The 21,578-nt window shown below is 37.1% G+C and overlaps 1 protein-coding gene across 1 annotated transcript in view; it reads right to left on the reverse strand.

Moving 5' to 3' along the window:
• Positions 1-21,578, reverse strand: part of EFCAB3 (EF-hand calcium binding domain 3) — a 379,076-nt gene that overhangs the window by 324,482 nt on the left and 33,016 nt on the right. The window contains exons 10-12 of the mRNA XM_003270799.4: positions 6,010-6,081; positions 1,658-1,795; positions 1,309-1,377 (exon numbers count right to left, since the gene is read on the reverse strand). Coding sequence (XP_003270847.3) covers positions 1,309-1,377; positions 1,658-1,795; positions 6,010-6,081 — 279 coding nt within the window. The remainder of the gene's footprint in view (positions 1-1,308; positions 1,378-1,657; positions 1,796-6,009; positions 6,082-21,578) is intronic.

Below are 21,578 nucleotides of genomic sequence, written 5' to 3' on the forward strand. Positions count from 1 at the left end.
TTGTAGTTTTACTTTCAGATTCACATTAACATCTATTTAATTTATTTGAAGATTATTTTTGTGTATGGCATAAAGTATGAATTCAATTTTATTTTCCTCCACAAAGTGCAGCAATTTCCCAAATAAGGTATTAAATAACACATCTTTTCCCCCATTGATTGATGATATCTCTATCATATGCCAAGTTCTCATATACATGAGTCTCTGCAGGTACTATATTGTGATGCATTGGTCTATTTGTAACACTGTTACAATAGCATTATAATATGTCCTTCTATCTGGTATGGTAAGGCAACTTCCCCATCATTATTGCTTTTCAAAGAGTCTGGCTTTCAAATAAATACCATAATTATTTTCTCAAAGTTCCCACCAAAATTTTCCTGGAATATTGATTGAAATTGCATTCAAATTAAAGACTAATTTAGAGATAATACACTTAAGACCCATTCAAAACCCCAGTCTTAAGATTTCAGTTCGCAATTTCAGTGTTTGTGTTCCAAGGTTGTTTTAATGTCTCACTGTGCTGAAATTTCAAAATAGACTTTAAAAAGCTGAGTTAAGCACTTAGCTAAAGTTTTTGACAAAGAGCAAGGGAGTAAGCCCAAATATATAAGAAGAAATAAGGAAGAAAGATAAGAAAAGTGGAAATGACACTAGAGGTGATTAAAGAAACCAAAACCAGATACTTTAATAATAAGATAGATAAACCTTGGACAAAACTGATAAAGAAAAAATGCAACTTAACAGAATCCATGAAAAGTGAGAAACACAGATAACAATTTTTTAAGTAACTAATGATATTATGAAAAATATGTATCCACAAATTTGAAAACCTGGGTTTTAAATATATATATTTCTATATTGTTTAAATGACAAAATGAAAAAGGGGCCTTGGCAGAGTTTTGTTAAAAGTTAAATACATGGCCAAGCATGATGGCTCATGCCTGTAATCCCAACACTTTGGGAGGCAGAGGCGGGCAGACCACTTGAGGCCAGGACTTTGAGACCAGCCTGGCCAACGTGGTGAAATCCCATCTGTACTAAAAAATATAAAAAGCTAGCCAGGTACACACCTGTAATCCTGACTACTTGGAAGGCTGAGGCAAGAGAACTGCCTGAACCTGGGAGGTAGAGGTTGCAGTGAGCCAAGATCATGCCACTGCACTCCAGCCTGGGTGAGACGCTGTCTCAAAAAAAAAAAAAAAAAAAAAGCTACACACACACACACACACAAATACACACACAACTACACATACCAATCTAGAGACATGAAGTTTCTGTTTACATTCCATCAAATTTCATACTTACTTTGGCATTCAATAAATTCATCAGTGTTGGCCAATTCTCTGATAAAATCCTTAAAATGCACCACTTCATCTTAAAAAAAGGAAGTAACAATTTAGATATTGTTGTTAAAATGATCATTTGATGTTATAAAACCAGAGCTATAAAACATGAAAATAAAGTGGAGGAATGAATTATCTTGTGTTGTATCCAATATGCACATCAGATCCAAAATAAAAGCGGCCAGACATATAACTTTGAAAATAAGTTCCTTCAATACAAACTCATCAATTAAAAGATAATTTCCTTGGGCATTTAAAGTTTCTTCTGACATACTCCAACTTTGTTAATTTAAAGTGAAATAATTACTCACCATTAGGATTAGTATTATCCAAAGTGTTCTGTATTTTATCATCTGTCAGATAGATTCCCATGGCATTTAAATTTTTCTGGAGACCAGAAATGGCTGTAACATCATTTTTGTGAATGTTGTTGTTGTAAAATTTATCTTCTGGGAAGAGATAATCACTTTCAGTTAGAAAGAAATTTTCATGTTTCTCCTTTATATTTTAAAGATAGGTGGTTAAAATTTCCCAACATATGAAATTACACTTAAGAAAAATGATAGTATTATTTATTTGTATTTATTTATGTCCTTCTCTGTTGCCAAAATAAGTTAACTGACAAGAAATAGACACCAAAAAAATACAAATGTAAGTGAAAAAATTGGGGGAAAGGAAGAGAGCAATAAAAATAAGATAAAAAAGAGCAATAGACAAAATATATTTCATAAGGTCATATACACAAATTTTGCAAGAATACCACATTTGTATACACTGAACAAAGCCTTCAAAGTAAATAAAGCAAAAACTGACATAATTAAAGGGAGGAATAAATGAACTGGGGATTTTAACACCTTGCTATCAGTAACTAATAGAACAAGTAGAATAAAAAACAGTAAGAATTAGAAGACCAGACCAAATTAGCAAACATTGTAACCTAACTGATATTTACAGAATGCTACCCAACAAGTGCAGAATGCACATTCTTTCAGGTACACATGGAACATTCACTTAGATAGACCATAACCAGGGCTATAAATAAATCTTAATTAATTTAAGAATTTAAATCATGCAAAATATATTCTCTGGCCAAATGTATTAAATTAGAAATCAGGCTTGGCACAGTAGCTCACACCTATAATCCCAACACTTGGGGAGGCCAAGGCAGGAGAAATGCTTGAGCCCAGGAGCTCAAGACCAGCCTGGAACACAAAATGAGACCCCATCCCTATAGAAAAAATGTTTAAAATTAGCCAGGTGTAATGGTGTGTGCCTGTAGTCCCAGTTACTTGCAAGGCTGAGGTAAGAGGTTGCTTGAGCCCAAGAGCTGGAGGCTGCAGTGAGCCATGATCATGCCACCTGCACTCCAGCCTGAGTAACAAGAAAGACCCTCTCCCTAAAACAGATAAATAAATAAATTAGAAATCAATAATAATTAAGATATCTAGAAAATGTCCCAATATTTGGAAATTAAAGACTACATTTCTAAATAACCTATACTTCAAAGAAAAAATCATTAGGTAAATTAGAAAATATTTTAGTAAATGATAAAGCACAACATAACAACGTTTGTGAGATGCAATGAAAGACATATTAGGGGAAAATTTGCAGTTCTAAATGTTAGAAAAGAATAAAAATCAGTTATCTAAGCTTCTATCTTAACAAGCTAGCAAAGAAGGGTAAACGAACCCAAAGTAAACAAAGACCAAATGATAGTAAAAATAAAAATATAAACCAATGAAAAAGAAAAACAAAAGAGAAAAGTTAACAAAAATTAACAAAATCACCATTTGTGTAAAATTATTAATAAATTTAATAACCCCCTAGCAAGACTGGTTACAAACAAAAAAGAGAAAACAGAAATTACAAACATCAGGAATGAAAAATAAGACATCACACTATAGACATTAAAAGGATAAGGGGATATTATGAACAACTTTATGACAATAAACCTGATAAATTACATAAAATAAACATTTTGACAAGACACAGTTCCAATTATAAAAAGTATATTTCTTCTTTATGATACTTACAGAAAGATATAGTGACTACAGAAATATTTAGAAGAGGGAGGCTCTAAACAGCTATACATCCATTGAATAAATAGAGCTCAATATTTTAAATCTTCAGGAATAGATGGTGAAGTCTACCAAACATTTAATGAAAACAATAATCCTAATCATAATCATAAACTGATATGGTTTGGCTGTGTCCCCACCCAAATCTCACCCTGAACTGTAATAATCCTCACGTGTCAAGGGTGGGGCCAGTGGAAATAATCGAATCATGGGGGCAGTGTCCCCATAAGTGAGTAAGTCTCACGAGATCTAATGGTTTTATAAATGGGAGTTCCCCTGCACAAGCTCTCTTGCCTGCCGCCATGTAAGAGGTGACTTTGCTCCTCATTAGCCTTCTACCATGATGGTGAGGCCTCCCCAGCCATATGGAACTGTGAGTCAGTTAAACCTCTTTCTTTTATAAATTACCCAGTTTCAGGTATTTCTTTATTAGCAGCATTAGAACAGACTAATGCACAAACTCAACCAGAAATAAAAGAGGGAGGGAAGACTTCCCAACTCATTTTATGAGGCCAGCATAACCCTAACAAAAAAATCTGGAAAAGACACTGAAAGAAAACTATAGACCAATATCCCTCATAAACATATACTCAAAAATCTTTAATAAAATATTAGAAAATCAATAAGGTTAAGAGCTCTGTTGTATAACATGGTGACTACAGTTAATAACAATGTATAATATTTTTGAAAATTGCTAAGAGAAAAGATTTTAAGTGTTCTCATCACAAAAATAGGTATGTGAGGTAAAACATGTTAATTAATTCAATTTAGCCATTCCACAACATATGTACATATTTTGAATCATGCAATACACAGTACATACAATTTGTATTTGTCCATTTAAAAATTAAAGGGTGACCATAGTTAATCATGTATTGAATGTTCTCACTACAAAGAAATGATAAATGTTTGAGCTGATGGTGTGAAAGGAAAATAAATCTCTGTATCCCAAAATCACTAAGCCAAAGGGAAAAGTCAAGCTGGGAACTGTGTCAGGCAAACCTGCCTCCCATTCTATTCCTAAAGGAGATAGCAACAGAGATAAAAAATAAAATAAAATAAAATAAAAGAAGAAGCTACATACCTTCCTAACAATTTGTCCATAAGGAAATTCCCCACTTCAAGTTGTCTTCCCCCCACCGTTCTGGAACAAACCAATGTACATCTTACATGTATTGATTGATATTTCATGTCTCCCTAAAATGTATAAAACCAAGCTGTGCCCCAACCACCTTGGGCACATGTGTCAGGACCTCCTGAGTCTGTGTCATGGGCACACCCTTAACCTTGGCAAAAATAAACTTTCTAAATTAATTGAATCCTGTTTCTGATATTTGGGGTTCACAACCAGTTGCTAATTACACTGATTTGATTATTATACAACATATAAATGAAACAACACATTGTACCCCATAAATATGTACAATTATGTATCAATTTAAAAATTTTTTTAAAACACTTCTAATGTGTAGATTAACTTCTTGATTTATATTTAAATATGAATCTTCAGCAAAATAGCAAAAGTAACCATCTTGATTTAATGTCCTAGTATTTTCTTCCCATATATGAATTGTGTAACCTTAAGTGAGGACAATAAAATCAGTTAAACTGTAAGTTTAGAACAGACCTGAGGGATAATTTTGCACAGCAGCTTTACTAACGGTACATTGTTGGTTCAACAAAATGTTGGTTACACATATACACACACACACACACACGCACACAACTTAGTGGGAAACAAACAGCCAAAGGGATCTGTACCTCAACTTTGGGGGTCCTCAAATAAAGCTTTATTTGGAATTTGTAATATTGCAACCAGAACCAATCAGAATCCATTTTTTCTAGGGAGGATTGGTAGTATAAATGAGAGTATAAACAAAGTACATTCAAAGTATATGCATGCAATGACTGCCAAACTCAAACCACTTCATATTTAATCATTTACATGATATTCCACAAAAGGCAAAACTATAGGGACAAAGAATGAATCAGTAGTTGCCAGGGGCTCAGGGTAGAGGAAGAAATGGATTACAAAAGGGCATAAGAGACTTCTGGGGGATAATATAGTCTATATGTTCTGTATAGTAAAGGTTACATTACATTATTTTTAAGAATCCAAAGAACTGTATACCTAAAAAGAGTGAATTTTGCTATATGTACATTATACCTCAAAAAGCATGAATGTTTAAAAAATGTGATCAAGAGAGTCGCTGAAGATACATGAGAACATAACAGTGATAAAAATTCTACTGGATTTGTCAAAAGTTTTAAAAATTATTTTCTAATAATTTCAGAAGTCAAATATGCCTACTGAATAACCTCAAAGAATAATATATAATCTAGTAATTTTCTAGCACTACCAAGTAAGACTACCTAAAATTTTGAGTTTGGGTTAAGCTTAGCAATATTTGCCTTAGAATTCAAACAGAAGTTATGTAATCTAATCTTGTATTGTTTTATATTTATATTGTATTGTTTCTTACTTACCTGTGCTTTAACTATCGAACCCTGTATTGTTTTTAACATGCAAACCACTGCTTGCCTTTCTAGATCTGGGCAATAAGTGCATATTAAATAAAACTTACCTGCAGCTTTAGGAATTGTCAATATATCGGATAATTTAGTCATAAATTCTTGAATGGTAACCCTGCCACTTTCTGTAAGGCAAAGCATAATTTAATTAAATGAAAGAATTACTGTTTCAGAATTAAATAATACAGCTCAAGCTAATAGTCAAATTATAACAAAAGTTAAAAGCTTGAGAGTAAGGCTGGGCTACTCTCTTGCATGCATATGATTATCAGTTTCTGCTCATTCTATTTCCAAATACTTCTTGAATTTACTGCTGCATTAACTAATACCTTTGTTATTACAATAGCATCTTTAAAAACCTATGCCACCAGTCTCATCTTCTATTTATTTTCCACAGTATGTCAAGGGATGTATTTCTCTTTAAAATAATTGATTATTCCTATGCATAAAACCCTTCAGTAGCTCCTAATTGCCTACAAAACTACAGAATAAATATAATACTGAGGAGGTGAGGGAGGGAAATTATAGACCAATATTACTCATACATGTGTTAAAGTATAAGCAAAATACTACTTATAGGATTCAGCAGTACAACAATGAAAAAAAATTCAAGATACTTTCAGAACATACATTCTCACTGAGAGTGATACTGCTCTCAAGGGGTAAAACTGGTTCTTAGGATAAAAAAAATCTCAGATATTACAATAGTTTGTGGCCATAGTACTTAAACAGATATATGGTATATCTGTGGTATTAAATATTCAAGGGGATAATTAGGAACTAAAATGTCTATAAAGGCTTCTTATGGGAGCGAGAGAAAAAAAGGCTAGAAACACTGCTTTAGTATGACAGTAGACAAGTAAATTTAATCTCTCCACATGGTCTCCAAAAATCCATACAAATTAACAAGTAAGGCAAGTAAAATAGCCTATAGTCCATGCCTACAGTGTAACTAAGAGGCAGAATATTAAACATTTGTATTTGCATATAAGTCAGAAAACAAAAATCTAGGACCAGCGCAGTCAGCTTCAGAGCCTACACCAAAGAGGAAACTCAGGCAAGACATGGTGGCTCATGCCTGTAATCCCAGCACTTTGGGAGGCTGAGGTGGGCAGATGACTTAAGGTCAGGAGTTCCAAACCAGACAGGCCAACATGGTGAAACCCCGTCTCTACTGAAAATACAAAAATTAACCAGGTGTGGTGGCAGGAACCTGTAATCCCAGCTACTCGGGAGGCTGAGGCAGACGAATTGCTTGCACCTTCAAGGCAGAGGTTGCAGTAAGCTGAGAATGTGCCACTGCACCCCAGCCTGAGCGACAGAGCAAGAATCTGTCTTTAAAAAAAAAAAAAAAAAAAAAAGAGGAAACTCAAGTGGCAATTTCATAGACAAAAGAATAAGGAAATGTCTTTGTAATACAGAACATGGATAATATCAATGAGAGTTTACCCATAAGAAGAGAGCCCCCTTGCTGTGTAGGGAAATACTAAGAACAAGTCAGAGAGCTGATGAATGAAAGCCTTAACCTCTGGGGAGATAAAACAAAGAAGCTTGGAAATACAGGAGGCCAAAGATAGCAGTCTTGAGATGGTATATGAGGGAAGCAGAAAATTAATATTAGAACCTGGGTACAGGACAGATTCCGAAAGTGAATAGCATTATACAAAGCTTGGTAGAAAAATCGCACTAGTTCACCAGTAATGGATCCAAACCAAGAAGAAATCCTTGATTTACCTGAAAAAGAGTTCAGGAAGTTAGTTATTAAGCTAATCAGGGAGGGACCAGAGAAAAGCAAAGCCCAATGCAAGGAAATCCAAAATATGATACCAGAAGTGAAGGGAGAAATAGTCAAGGAAATAACTTAAAGAAAAAACCATCAAAAATTCAGGAAATTTTGGACATCCTTTCAAAAATGCAGAATGTTCTGGAAAGTCTCAGTAATAGAGCTGAACAAGTAGAAGAAAGAAATTCAGAGCTCGAAGATAAGGTCTTCTAATTAATCCAACAAAGACAAAAAAAAAAGAATAAGAAAATATGAAGAAAGCCTCCAAGAAGTCTGTGATTACGTTAAACAACCAAATATAAGAATAATCAGTGTATCTGAGGAAGAAGAGAATTCTAAAAGCCTGGAAAACCTATTTGGGGGAATAATCGAGGAAAATTTCCCTGGCCTTGCTAGAGACCTAGATATCCAAATACAAGAAGCACAAAGAACACCTGGGAAATCCATAGCAAAACAATCTTCACCTAAGCACACTGTCATCAGGTTATCCAAAGTTAAGACGAAGGAAAGACTCTTAAGAGCTGTGAGACAGAAGCACCAGGTAACCTGTAAACGAAAACCTATCTGATTAACAGCAGATTTCTCAGCAGAAACCCTACAAGGTAGAAGGGATTAGGGCCCTATCTTCAGCCTCCTCAAACAAAACAATTATCAGCCAAGAATTTTTATATCCAGTGAAACTGAGCATCATATATAAAGGAAAGACACAGTCTTTTTCAGACAAATGAATGCTAAGAGAATTCGTCATTACCAAACCACCACTACAAAAGCTGCTAAAAGGAGCTCTAAATCTTGAAACAAATCCTGGTAACACATCAAAACAGAACATTTTTAAGCACAAAATACACAGGACCTATAAAACAAAAATACAAGTTAAAAAGCAAAAACAAAAAACAAAAAAAAACCAAAGTACACAGACAACAAAGAACATGATGAATGTAACCATACCTCACATTTCAATACTAACACTGAATGTCAAAGACCTAAATGCTCCACTTAAAAGATACAGAACCACAGAATGGGTAAGAACTCACCAACCAACCATCTGCTGCCTTCAGAAGACTCACCTAGCACATAAGGACTCAAATAAACTTAAAGTAAAGGGGTGGAAAAAGGCATTTCATGCAAATGGACACCAAAAGTAAGCAGGGGTAGCTATTCTTATATCAGACAAAGCAAACTTTAAAGCAACAGCAGTTAAAAGAGACAAAGAAGGACATTATATAATGGTAAAGACCTTGTCCAACAGGAAAATACCACAATTCTAAACATATATGTGCCTAACACTGGAGCTCCCAAATTTACAAAACAATTACTAATAGACCTAAGAAATGAGGTGGACCTATGTCTCCACATCCTCTCCAGCACCTGTCATTTTCTGACTTTTTAATGATTGCCATTCTAACTGGTGTGAGATGGTATCTCATTGTGGTTTTGATTTGCATTTCTCTGATGGCCAGTGATGACGAGCATTTTTTCATGTGTCTGTTGGCTGCATAAATGTCTTCTTTTGAGAAGTGTCTGTTCATATCCTTCACCCACTTTTTGATGGGTTTTTTTTTGTTTTTTTCTTGTAAATTTCTTTGAGTTCATTGTAGATTCTGGATATTAGCCCTTTGTCAGATGAATAGATTGCAAAAATTTTCTCCCATCCTGTAGATTGCTTGTTCACTCTGATGGTAGTTTCTTTTGCTGTGCAGAAGCTCTTTAGTTTAATTAGATCCCATTTGTCAATTTTGGCTTTCGTTGCCATTGCTTTTGGTGTTTTAGACATGAAGTCCTTGCCCATGCCTATATCTTGAATGGTATTGCCTAGGTCTTCTTCTAGGGTTTTTATGGTTTACGTCTAACATTTAAGTCTTTAATCCATCTTGAATTAATTTTTGTATAAGGTGTAAGGAAGGGATCCAGTTTCAGCTTTCTACATATGGCTAGCCAGTTTTCCCAGCACCATTTTTTAAATAGGGAACTCTTTCCCTATTTCTTGTTTTTGTCAGGTTTGTCAAAGATCAGATAGTTGTAGATATGCGGCATTATTTCTGAGGGCTCTGTTCTGTTCCATTCGTCTATATCTCTGTTTTGGTACCAATGCCATGCTGTTTTGGTTACTGTAGCCTTGTAGTATAGTTTGAAGTCAGGTAGCATGATGCCTCCAGCTTTGTTCTTTTGGCTTAGGATTGACTTGGCAATGCGGGCTCTTTTTTGGTTCCATATGAACTTTAAAGTAGTTTTTTCCAATTCCATGAAGAAAGTCATTGGTAGCTTGATGGGGATGGCATTGAATCTATAAATTACCTTGGGCAGTATGGCCATTTTTACGATATTGATTCTTCCAACCCATGAGCATGGAATGTTCTTCCATTTGTTTGTATCCTCTTTTATTTCATTGAGCAGTTTGTACTTCTCCTTGAAGAGATCCTTCACGTCCCTTGTAAGTTAGATTCCTAGGTATTTTATTCTCTTTGAAGCAATTGTGAATGGGAGTTCACTCATGATTTGGCTCTCTGTTTGTCTGTTATTGGTGTATAAGAATGCTTGTGATTTTTGTACATTGATTTTGTATCCTGAGACTTTGCTGAAGTTGCTTATCAGCTTAAGGAGATTTTGGGCTGAGACGATGGGGTTTTTCTAGATATACAATCATGTCATCTACAAACAGGGACAATTTGACTTCTTCTTTTCCTAATTGAATACCCTTTATTTCTTTCTCATGCCTGATTGCCCTGGCCAGAACTTCCAACACGATGTTGAATAGGAGTGGTGAGAGAGGGCATCCCTGTCTTGTGCCAGTTTTCAAAGGGAATGCTTCCAGTTTTTGTCCATTCAGTATGATATTGGCTGTGGGTTTGTCATAAATAGCTCTTATTATTTTGAGATACGTCCCATCAATACCTAATTTATTGAGAGTTTTTAGCATGAAGTGTTGTTGAATTTTGTCAAAGGCCTTTTCTGCATCTATTGAGATAATGATGTGGTTTTTGTCTTTGGTTCTGTTTATATGCTGGATTACATTTATTGATTTGCATATGTTGAACCAGCCTTGCATCCCAGGGATGAAGCCCACTTGATCATGGTGGATAAGCTTTTTGATGTGCTGCTGGATTCGGTTTGCCAGTATTTTATTGAGGATTTTTGCATCGATGTTCATCAGGGATAATGGTCTAAAATTCTCTTTTTTTGTTGCGTCTCTCTGTTGGTGGGACTGTAAACTAGTTCAAACATTGTGGAAGTCAGTGTGGCGATTCCTCAGGGATCTAGAACTAGAAATACCATTTGACCCAGCCATCCCATTACTGAGTATATACCCAAAGGATTATAAATCATGCTGCTACGAAGACACATGCACACGTATGTTTATTGCGGCACTATTCACAATAGCGAAGACTTGGAACCAATCCAAATGTCCAACAACGATAGACTGGATTAAGAAAATGTGGCACATATACACCATGGAATACTATGCAGCCATAAAAAAGATGAGTTCACGTCCTTTGTAGGGACATAGATGAAGCTGGAAACCATCATTCTCAGCAAACTATCGCAAGGAAAAAAAACCAAACACTGCATGTTCTCACTCATAGGTGGGAATTGAACAATGAGAACACATGGACACAGGAAGGGGAACATCACACACTGGGGCCTGTTGTGGTGGGGGATGGGGGAAGGATAGCATTAGGAGATATACCTAATGCTAAATGACGAGTTAATGGGTACAGCACACCAACATGGCACATGTATATATATGTAACAAACCTGCACGTTGTGCACATGTACCCAAAAATTTAAAGTATAATTAAAAAAAAAAAGAAATGAGGTGGAGAGCAACACAATAATAGTGGGAGACTTCAACACTCCACTGACAGCACTAGACAGTTCATCAAGACAGAAAGTCAACAAAGAAACAATGGACTTAAACTATACCTTGGAACAAATGGACTTAACAGATGTATGCATGGCCGAATAGGAACAGCTCCGGTCTCCAGCTCCCAGCCCCAGCGACACAGAAGATGGGTGATTTCTGCATTTCTGCTTGAGGTACCGGTTTCATCTCACTAGGGAGTGCCTAACAGTGGGTGCAGGACAGTCGGTGAAGCGCACTGTGTGCGAGCCGAAGCAGGGCGAGGGAAGCGCAAGGGGTCAGGGAGTTCCCTTTCCTAGTCAAAGGAAGGGGAAGCAGACGGCACCTGGAATATCGGGTCAGTCCCATCCTAATACTGCGCTTTTCCAACGGGCCTGGAAAACGGCACACTAGGAGATTGTGTCCCGCACCTGGCTCGGAGGGTCCTATGCCCACGGAGTCTCGCTGATTGCTAGCACAGCAGTCTGAGATCAAGCTGCAAGGCGGCAGCGAGGCTGGGGGAGGGGCGCCCGCCATTGCCCAGGCTTGCTTAGGTAAACAAAGCAGCCAGGAAGCTCGAACTGGGTGGAGCCCACCACAGCTCAAGGAGGCCTGCCTGCCTCTGTAGGCTCCACCTCTGGGGGCAGGGCACAGACAAACAAAAACTCAGCAAGAACTTCCACAGACTTAAATGTCCCTGTCTGACTGACAGCTTTGAAGAGAGTAGTGGTTCTCCCAGCACGCAGCTGGAGATCTGAGAACGGACAGACTGCCTCCTAAAGTGGGTCCCTCACCCCTGAGCAGCCTAACTGGGAGGCACCCCCCCAGTAGGGACAGACTGACACCTCATTCAACCGGGTACTCCTCTGAGACAAAACTTTCAGAGGAACTATCAGACAGCTGAATTTGTGGTCTCATGAAAATCCGCTGTTCTGCAGCCACCGCTGCTGACACCCAGCCAAACAGGGTCTGGAGTGGACCTCTAGTAAACTCCAACAGACCTGCAGCTGAGGGGCCTGTCTGGTAGAAGGAAAACTAACAAACGGAAAGGACATCCACACCAAAAACCCATCTGTACATCACCATCATCAAAGACAAAAAGTAGATAAAACCACAAAGATGGGGAAAAAACAGACCAAAAAAACTGGAAACTCTAAAAAACAGAGCACCTCTCCTCCTCCAAAGGAATGCAGTTCCTCACCAGCAACGGAACAAAGCTGGATGGAGGATGACTTTGATGACTTGAGAGAAGAAGGCTTCAGACGATCAAACTACTCTGAGCTACAAGAGGAAATTCAAAACAACAGCAAAGAAGTTAAAAACTTTGAAAAAAAATTAGAAGAATGGATAACTAGAATAACCAATGGAGAGAAGGGCTTCAAGGAGCTGATGGAGATGAAAGCCAAGTTTCGAGAACTATGCGAAGATTGCAGAAGCCTCAGTAGCAGATGCGATCAACTGGAAGAAAGGGTATCGCTGATGGAAGATGAAATGAATGAAATGAAGAGAGAAGGGAAGTTTAGAGAAAAAAGGATAAAAAGAAATGAACAAAGCCTCCAAGAAATTTGGGACTATGTGAAAAGACCAAACCTACGTCTGATTGGTGTACCTGAAAATGATGGGGAGAATGGAACCAAGTTGGAAAACACTCTGCAAGATATTATCCAGGAGAACTTCCCCAATCTAGCAAGGCAGGCCAGCATTCAGATTCAGGAAATACAGAGAACGCCACAAAGATACTCCTCGAGAAGGGCAACTCCAAGACACATAATTGTCAGATTCACCAAAGTTGAAATGAAGGAAAAAATGTTAAGGGCAGCCAGAGAGAAAGGTCGGGTTACCCACAAAGGGAAGCCCATCAGACTAACAGCTGATCTCTCAGCAGAAACTCTACAAGCCAGAAGAGAGTGGGGGCCGATATTCACCATTCTTAAAGAAAAGAATTTTCAACCCAGAATTTCCTATCCCGCCAAACTAAGCTTCATAAGTGAAGGAGAAATAAAATACTTTACAGATAAGCAAACGCTAAGTGATTTTGTCACCACCAGGCCTGCCCTAAAAGAGCTCCTGAAGGAAGCACTAAACATGGAAAGGAACGACCAGCACCAGCCACTGCAAAAACATGCCAAACTGTAAAGACCATCGAGGCTAGGAAGAAACTATAGCAACTAACGAGCAAAATAACCACTAACATCATAATGACAGGATCAGATTCACACATAACAATATTAACGTTAAATGTAAATGGGCTAAATGCTCCAACCAAAAGACACAGACTGGCAAACTGGATAAGGAGTCAGGACCCATCAGTGTGCTGTATTCAGGAAACCCATCTCACGTGCAGAGACGCACATAGACTCAAAATAAAGGGATGGAGGAAGATCTATCAAGCAACTGGAAATCAAAAAAAGGCTGGGGTTGCAATCCTAGTCTCTGATAAAATAGACTTTAAACCAACAAAGATCAAAAGAGACAAAGAAGGCCATTACATAATGGTAAAGGGATCAATTCAACAAGAAGAGCTAACTATCCTAAATATATATGCACCCAACACAGGAGCACCCAGATTCATAAAGCAAGTCCTGAGTGACCTACAAAGGGACTTAAACTCCCACACAATAATAATGGGAGATTTTAACACCCCACTGTCAGCATTAGACAGATCAACGAGACAGAAAGTTAACAAGGATATCCAGGAATTGAACTCAGCTCTACATAAAGTGGACCTAATAGACATCTACAGAACTCTCCACCCCAAGTCAACAGAATATACATTTTTTTCAGCACCACACCACACCTATTCCAAAATTGACCACATAGTTGGAAGTAAAGCTCTCCTCAGCAAATGTAAAAGAACAGAAATTATAACAAACTGTCTCTCAGACCACAGTGCAATCAAACTAGAACTCAGGATTAAGAAACTCACTAAAAACCGCTCAACTACATGGAAATTGAACAACCTGCTCCTGAATGACTATTGGGTACATAATGAAATGAAGGCAGAAATAAAGATGTTCTTTGAAACCAACGAGAACAAAGACACAACATACCAGAATCTCTGGGACACGTTCAAAGCAGTGTGTAGAGGGAAATTTATAGCACTAAATGCCCACAAAAGAAAGCAGGAATGATCCAAAATTGACACCCTAACATCACAATTAAAAGAACTAGAAAAGCAAGAGCAAACACATTCAAAAGCTAGCAGAAGGCTAGAAATAACTAAAATCAGAGCAGAACTGAAGGAAATAGAGACACAAAAAAACCTTCAAAAAATTAATGAATCCAGGAGCTGGTTTTTTGAAAAGATCAACAAAATTGATGGACCACTAGCAAGACTAATAAAGAAGAAAAGAGAGAAGAATCAAATAGATGCAATAAAAAACGAAAAAGGGGATATCACCACCGATCCCACAGAAATACAATCTACCATCAGAGAATACTACAAACACCTCTATGCAAATAAACTAGAAAATCTAGAAGAAATGGATAAATTCCTCGACAAATACACCCTCCCAAGACTAAACCAGGAAGAAGTTGAATCTCTGAATAGACCAATAACAGGTTCTGAAATTGTGGCAATAATCAATAGCTTACCAACCAAAAAGAGTCCAGGACCTGATGGATTCACAGCTGAATTCTACCAGAGGTACAAGGAGGAACTGGTACCATTCCTTCTGAAACTATTCCAATCGATAGAAAAAGAGGGAATCCTCCCTAACACATTTTACGAAGCCAGCATCGTCCTGATACCAAAACCTGGCAGAGACTTAACCACAAAGGAGAATTTCAGACCAATATCCTTGATGAACATTGATGCAAAAATCCTCAATAAAATACTGGCAAACCGAATCCAGCAGCACATCAAAAAGCTTATCCACCATGATCAAGTGGGCTTCATCCCTGGGATGCAAGGCTGGTTCAACATACGCAAATCAATAAATGTAATCTAGCATATAAACAGAACCAAAGACAAAAACCACATGATTATCTCAATAGATGCAGAAAAGGCCTTTGACAAAATTCAACAACCCTTCATGCTAAAAACTCTCAATAAATTAGGTATTGATGGGACGTATCTCAAAATAATAAGAGCTATCTACGACAAACCCACAGCCAATATCATACTGAATGGGCAAAAACTGGAAGCATTCCCTCTGAAAACTGGCACAAGACAGGGATGCCCTCTCTCACCGCTCCTATTCAACATAGTGCTGGAAGTTCTGGCCAGAGCAATCAGGCAGGAGAAGGAAATAAAGGGTATTCAATTAGGAAAAGAGGAAGTCAAATTGTCCCTGTTTGCAGATGACATGATTGTATATCTAGAAAACCCCATTGTCTCAGCCCAAAATCTCCTTAAGCTGATTAGCAACTTCAGCAAAGTCTCAGGATACAAAATTAATGTACAAAAATCACAAGCATTCTTGTACACCAATCACAGACAAACAGCCAAATCATGAGTGAACTCCCATTCACAATTGCTTCAAAGAGAATAAAATACCTAGGAATCCAACTTACAAGGGATGTGAAGGACCTCTTCAAGGAGAACTACAAACCACTGCTCAATGAAATAAAAAAGGATACAAACAAATGGAAGAACATTCCAGGCTCATGGGTTGGAAGAATCAATATCGTGAAAATGGCCATACTGCCCAAGGTAATTTATAGATTCAATGCCATCCCCATCAAGCTACCAATGACTTTCTTCACAGAATTGGAAAAAACTACTTTAAAGTTCATATGGAACCGAAAAAGAGCCCGCATCGCCAAGTCAATCCTAAGCCAAAAGAACAAAGCTGGAGGCATCACGCTACCTGACTTTAAACTATACTACAAGGCTACAGTAACCAAAACAGCATGGTACTGGTACCACAACAGAGACATAGATCAATGGAACAGAACAGAGCCCTCAGAAATGATGCCGCGTAGCTACAACTATCTGATCTTTGACAAACCTGACAAAAACAAGAAATGGGGAAAGGATTCCCTATTTAATAAATGGTGCTGGGAAAACTGGCTAGCCATATGTAGAAAGCTGAAACTGGATCCCTTCCTTACACCTTATACAAAAATTAATTCAAGATGGATTAAAGACTTATATGTTAGACCTAAAACCATTAAAATCCTACAAGAAAACCTAGGCAATACCATTCAGGATATAGGCATAGGCAAGGACTTCATGTCTAAAACACCAAAAGCAATGGCAACAAAAGCCAAAATCGACAAAGGGGATCTCATTAAACTAAAGAGCTTCTGCACAGCAAAAGAAACTATCATCAGAGTGAACAGGCAACCTACAGAATGGGAGAAAATTTTTGCAACCTACTCATCTGACAAAGGGCTAATATCCAGAATCTACAATGAACTCAAACAAATTTACGAGAAAAAAACAAACAACCCCATCAAAAAGTGGGCAAAGGACATGAACAGACACTTCTCAAAAGAAGACATTTATGCAGCCAAAAAACACATGAAAAAATGCTCATCATCACTGGCCATCAGAGAAATGCAAATCAAAACCACAGTGAGATACCATCTCACACCAGTTAGAATGGCCATCATTAAAAAATCAGGAAACAACAGGTGCTGGAGAGGATGTGGAGAAATAGGAACACTTTTACACTGTTGGTGGGACTGTAAACTAGTTCAACCATTGTGGAAGTCAGTGTGGCGATTCCTCAGGGATCTCGAACTAGAAATACCATTTGACCCAGCCATCCCACTACTGTGTATATACCCAAAGGACTATAAATCATGCTGCTATAAAGACACATGCACACGTATGTTTATTGCAGCACTATTCACAATAGCAAAGAGTTGGAACCAACCCAAATGTCCAACAACGATAGACTGGATTAAGAAAATGTGGCACATATACACCATGGAATACTATGCAGCCATAAAAAATGAAGAGTTCATGTCCTTTGTAGGGACATGGATGAAACTGGAAAACATCATTCTCAGTAAACTATCGCAAGGACAAAAAACCAAACACCGCATGTTCTCACTCATAGGTGGGAATTGAACAATGAGAACTCATGGACACAGGAAGGGGATCATCACACTCCGGGGACTGTTGTGGGGTGGGGGGAGGGGGGAGGGACAGCATTAGGAGATACACCTAATGCTAAATGATGAGTTAATGGGTGCAGGAAATCAACATGGCACATGGATACATATGTAACAAACCTGCACATTGTGCACATGTACCCTAAAACCCTAAAGTATAATAAAAAATAAAAAATAAAAAACAGATGTATGCAGAACATTTCATCCAACAACTGCAGAATACACATTCTATTCACAGCATGGAACTTTCTCCAAGATAGACCATATGGTAGGCCATAAAGCGAACCTCAATAAATTTAAGAAAATTGAAATTATATCGAGCACTCTCTCTGGCCACAGTGGAATAAAACTGGAAATCAACTCCAAAAGAGACCTTCAAAACCATGCAAATACATGAAAATTTAAATAACCTGCTCCTGAATGAGCACTGAGTCAAAAATGAAATCAAGATGGAAATTTTAAAATTCTTTGAACTGAATGACCATAATGACACAACCTATCAAAACCTCTGGGATACAGCAAAGGCAGTGCTAAGAGGAAAGTTCATAGCCTTAAACGCCTACATCAAAAAGACTGAAGGAGCACAAACTGACACTCTAAGGTCACACCTCAAGGAACTAGAGAAGCAAGAACAAACCAAACCCAAACCCAGCAGAAGAAGGGAAATAACCAAGATCAGAACAGAACTAAATGAAATTGAAACAAAAAAATACAAAAGATAAATGAAACAAAAAGCTGGTTCTTTAAAAAGATAAATAAAATTGATAGACCACTGGCAAGATTAACCAAGAAAAGAAGAGAGAAAATCCAAATAACCCCACTAAGAAACAAAACAGGAGATATTACAACTGACACCATTGAAATACAAGAGATCATTCAAGGACCCTTGTGCACATAAATCAGAAAACCTAGAAGACATGGATAAATTCCTGGAAAAATACAACTCTCCTAGCTTAAATCAGGAAGAATTAGGTATCCTGAACAGACCAATAACAAGCAGCAAGATTGAAATGGTAATTAAAAATTACCAACAAAAAAAAGTCCAGGACCAGATGATTCACAGCAGAATTCTACTAGACATTCAAAGAAGAATTGGTACCAATCTTTTTGACACTATTCCACAAGACAGAGAAAGAAGGAACCCTCCCTAATTCATTTTATGAAGCCAGCATCATTCTAACACCAAGACCAAGAACGGACATAACTGAAAAAGAAAACTACAGACTGATATCCTTGATCAATGTAGATGCTAAAATCCTTAACAAAATACTAGCTAACCGAATCCAACAACATATCAAAAAGATAATCCACCATGATCAAGTGGGTTTCATACCAGGGATGCAGGGATAGTTTAACATACGCAAGTCAATAAATGTGATACACCACATAAACAGAATTAAAAACAAAAATAACATGACCATACAGAAAAAGCATTTGACAAATCCAGCATCTCTTTATGATTAAAACCCTCAGCACAATAGGCAAACAAGGGACATACCTTAATGCAATAAAAGCCATCTATGACAAACCCACAGCCAACATAATACTGAATGGCAAAAAGTTGAAAGCATTCCCTCTGAGAACTGGAACAAGACAAGGGTGCCCACTCTCACCATTCCTCTTCAACATAGTACTGGAAGTCCTAGCCAGAGTAATAAGGCAAGAGAAAGAAAGGCATCCAAACTGGTAAAGAGGAAGTCAAACGGTCACTATTTGCAGATGATATGATTGTTTACCTCAAAAACCCTAAGGACTCCTCCTGAAGGCTCCTAGAACTGATAAAAGAATTCAGCAAAGCTTCCAGATACAAGATTACCATACACAAATCAGTAGTTCTTCTATACACCAACAGTGACCAAGCGGAGAATCAAATCAAGAACTCAACCCATTTTACAATAGTTGCAAAAAAAAAAAAAAAACTTCGGAATATACTGAACCAAGGAGTCAAAAGACCTACTTTTAGTTTTTTAAGGAATCTCCGTGTTGTTTTCCATAGTGGTTTTATTAGTTTACACTCCCATCAGCAGTGTAAAAGTGTTCCCTTTTCACCACATCCATGCCAACGTCTATCTAATTATGGCCATTCTTGTAGGAGTAAGGTGGTATCTCATTGTGGTTCTAATTTGCATTTCCCTAACAAATAGTGATGTTGTGCATTTTTTTCATATGTTTGTTGGCCATTTGTATATCTTCTTTTGAGAACTGTCTATTCATATCCTTTGCCCACTTTTTGATGGTTTTGTTTTTTTCTTGCTGACTTGTTTGAGTTCTTTGTAGATTCTTGATATTAGCCCTTTGTCAGATGTAGAGTTTGTGAATATTTTCTCTCATTCTGTGGGTTGTCTGTTTGCTGATTATTTCTTTTGCTTTGCAGAAACTTTTTAGTTTAATTAAGTCCCATCTATTTATTTTTGTTTTGGTTGCATTTGCTTTTGGGTTCTTGGTCATGAACTCTTTGCCTAAGCCAATGTCTAGAAGAGTTTTTCTAATGTTATATTCTATAATTTTTATGGTTTCAAATCTTCGATTTAAGTCTTTGATCCATCTTGAGTTGATTTTGTATAACGTGAGTGATGAGGATACAGTTTCGTGTTTCTACATGTGATTTGCCAATTATCCCCATGCCATTTGTTGAATAGGGTGTCCTTTCCCTACTTCATGTTTTGTTTGTTTTGTCGAAGATCAGTTGGCTGTATTTGGCTTTAACTGTGGGTTCTCTATTCTGTCCCATTGGTCTACATGCCTATTTTTATACCAGTACCATGCTGTTTTGATAACTATTGCCTTGCAGTATAGTTTGAAGTCAGGTAATGTGATGCTCCAGATTTGTTCTTTTTGCCTAGTCTTGCTTTGGCTATGCAGGCTCTTTTTTAGTTCTATATGAATTTTAGGACTTTTTTCTAGTTCTATGAAGAATGATCATGGTACTTTGGTGGGAATTGCAGTGAATCTGTAGATTGCTTTTGGCAGTATGGTAATTTTCACAGCATTGATTCCACACATCCATGACCATTTGTTTGTGTCATTGATGATCTCTTTCAGCAGTGTTTTATAGTTTTCCTTGTAGAGATCTTTCACCTCCTTGGTTCAGTATATTCCTAAGTATTTATTTATTTTTTTTGTAGTTGTTGTGAAGGGGATTGAGTTCTTGATTCGATTCTCAGCTTGGTCATTGTTGGTGTATAGCAGTGCTACTAATTTGTGTACACTGATTTTATATCCTGAAACGCTACTGAATTCATTTATCAGATCTAGGAGCTTTTTGGATGAATCTTGAGGGTTTTCTGGGTATACGATCATATCATTGATGAAAAGTGACAGTTTGCCTTTCTCTTTACTGATTTGGATGCGCTTTATTTTTTTCTCTTGTCTGATTGCTCTGGATCACACCAGACAGCAATTTTTAAACTGTGATATTTGACAAAGTTTTGACATTTGTAAACACAAATAAACAATAATCACAATAAAATAATGAACACACTTATCATACCCAAAAGGATTTTATATCATTTTGTCATATTTGTTTTGCTATTGTCTAAGAAATTGAGTAATTTTTAAAGTAAAAAATCCAAAAGACAAGGAAAGAGAAAAGGAAATATGGAACAGGTGGCTGAAATAGAAAGTACTAGTAAAATGGTAGATTTAAACCCAAATACTTTAGTAATCTCATACGTGTAAGTTAACTACATGGTTTAATTAAAAGACATATTACTAATTAATTAATGGGAGTGAAGGAATAAATCATCCCTGCCGAAGAATTTCAAATAATTTTAAAATGTAGAAGGAATGAGGGAAGTAGGAAATCAACATTAGAACAACACAGTAATAATTGCTACAGCAATTCATCTGCCAATGAATGCTAAAATTAGTGGGAGAAACTTAGAGGAGAAACAGAATACTTGCACAGTCTCAAAGTATCTCCTCCAAAAATATTT

Source organism: Nomascus leucogenys, chromosome 19 (assembly GCF_006542625.1).
Source record: "Nomascus leucogenys isolate Asia chromosome 19, Asia_NLE_v1, whole genome shotgun sequence".
NCBI lineage: Eukaryota > Metazoa > Chordata > Mammalia > Primates > Hylobatidae > Nomascus > Nomascus leucogenys.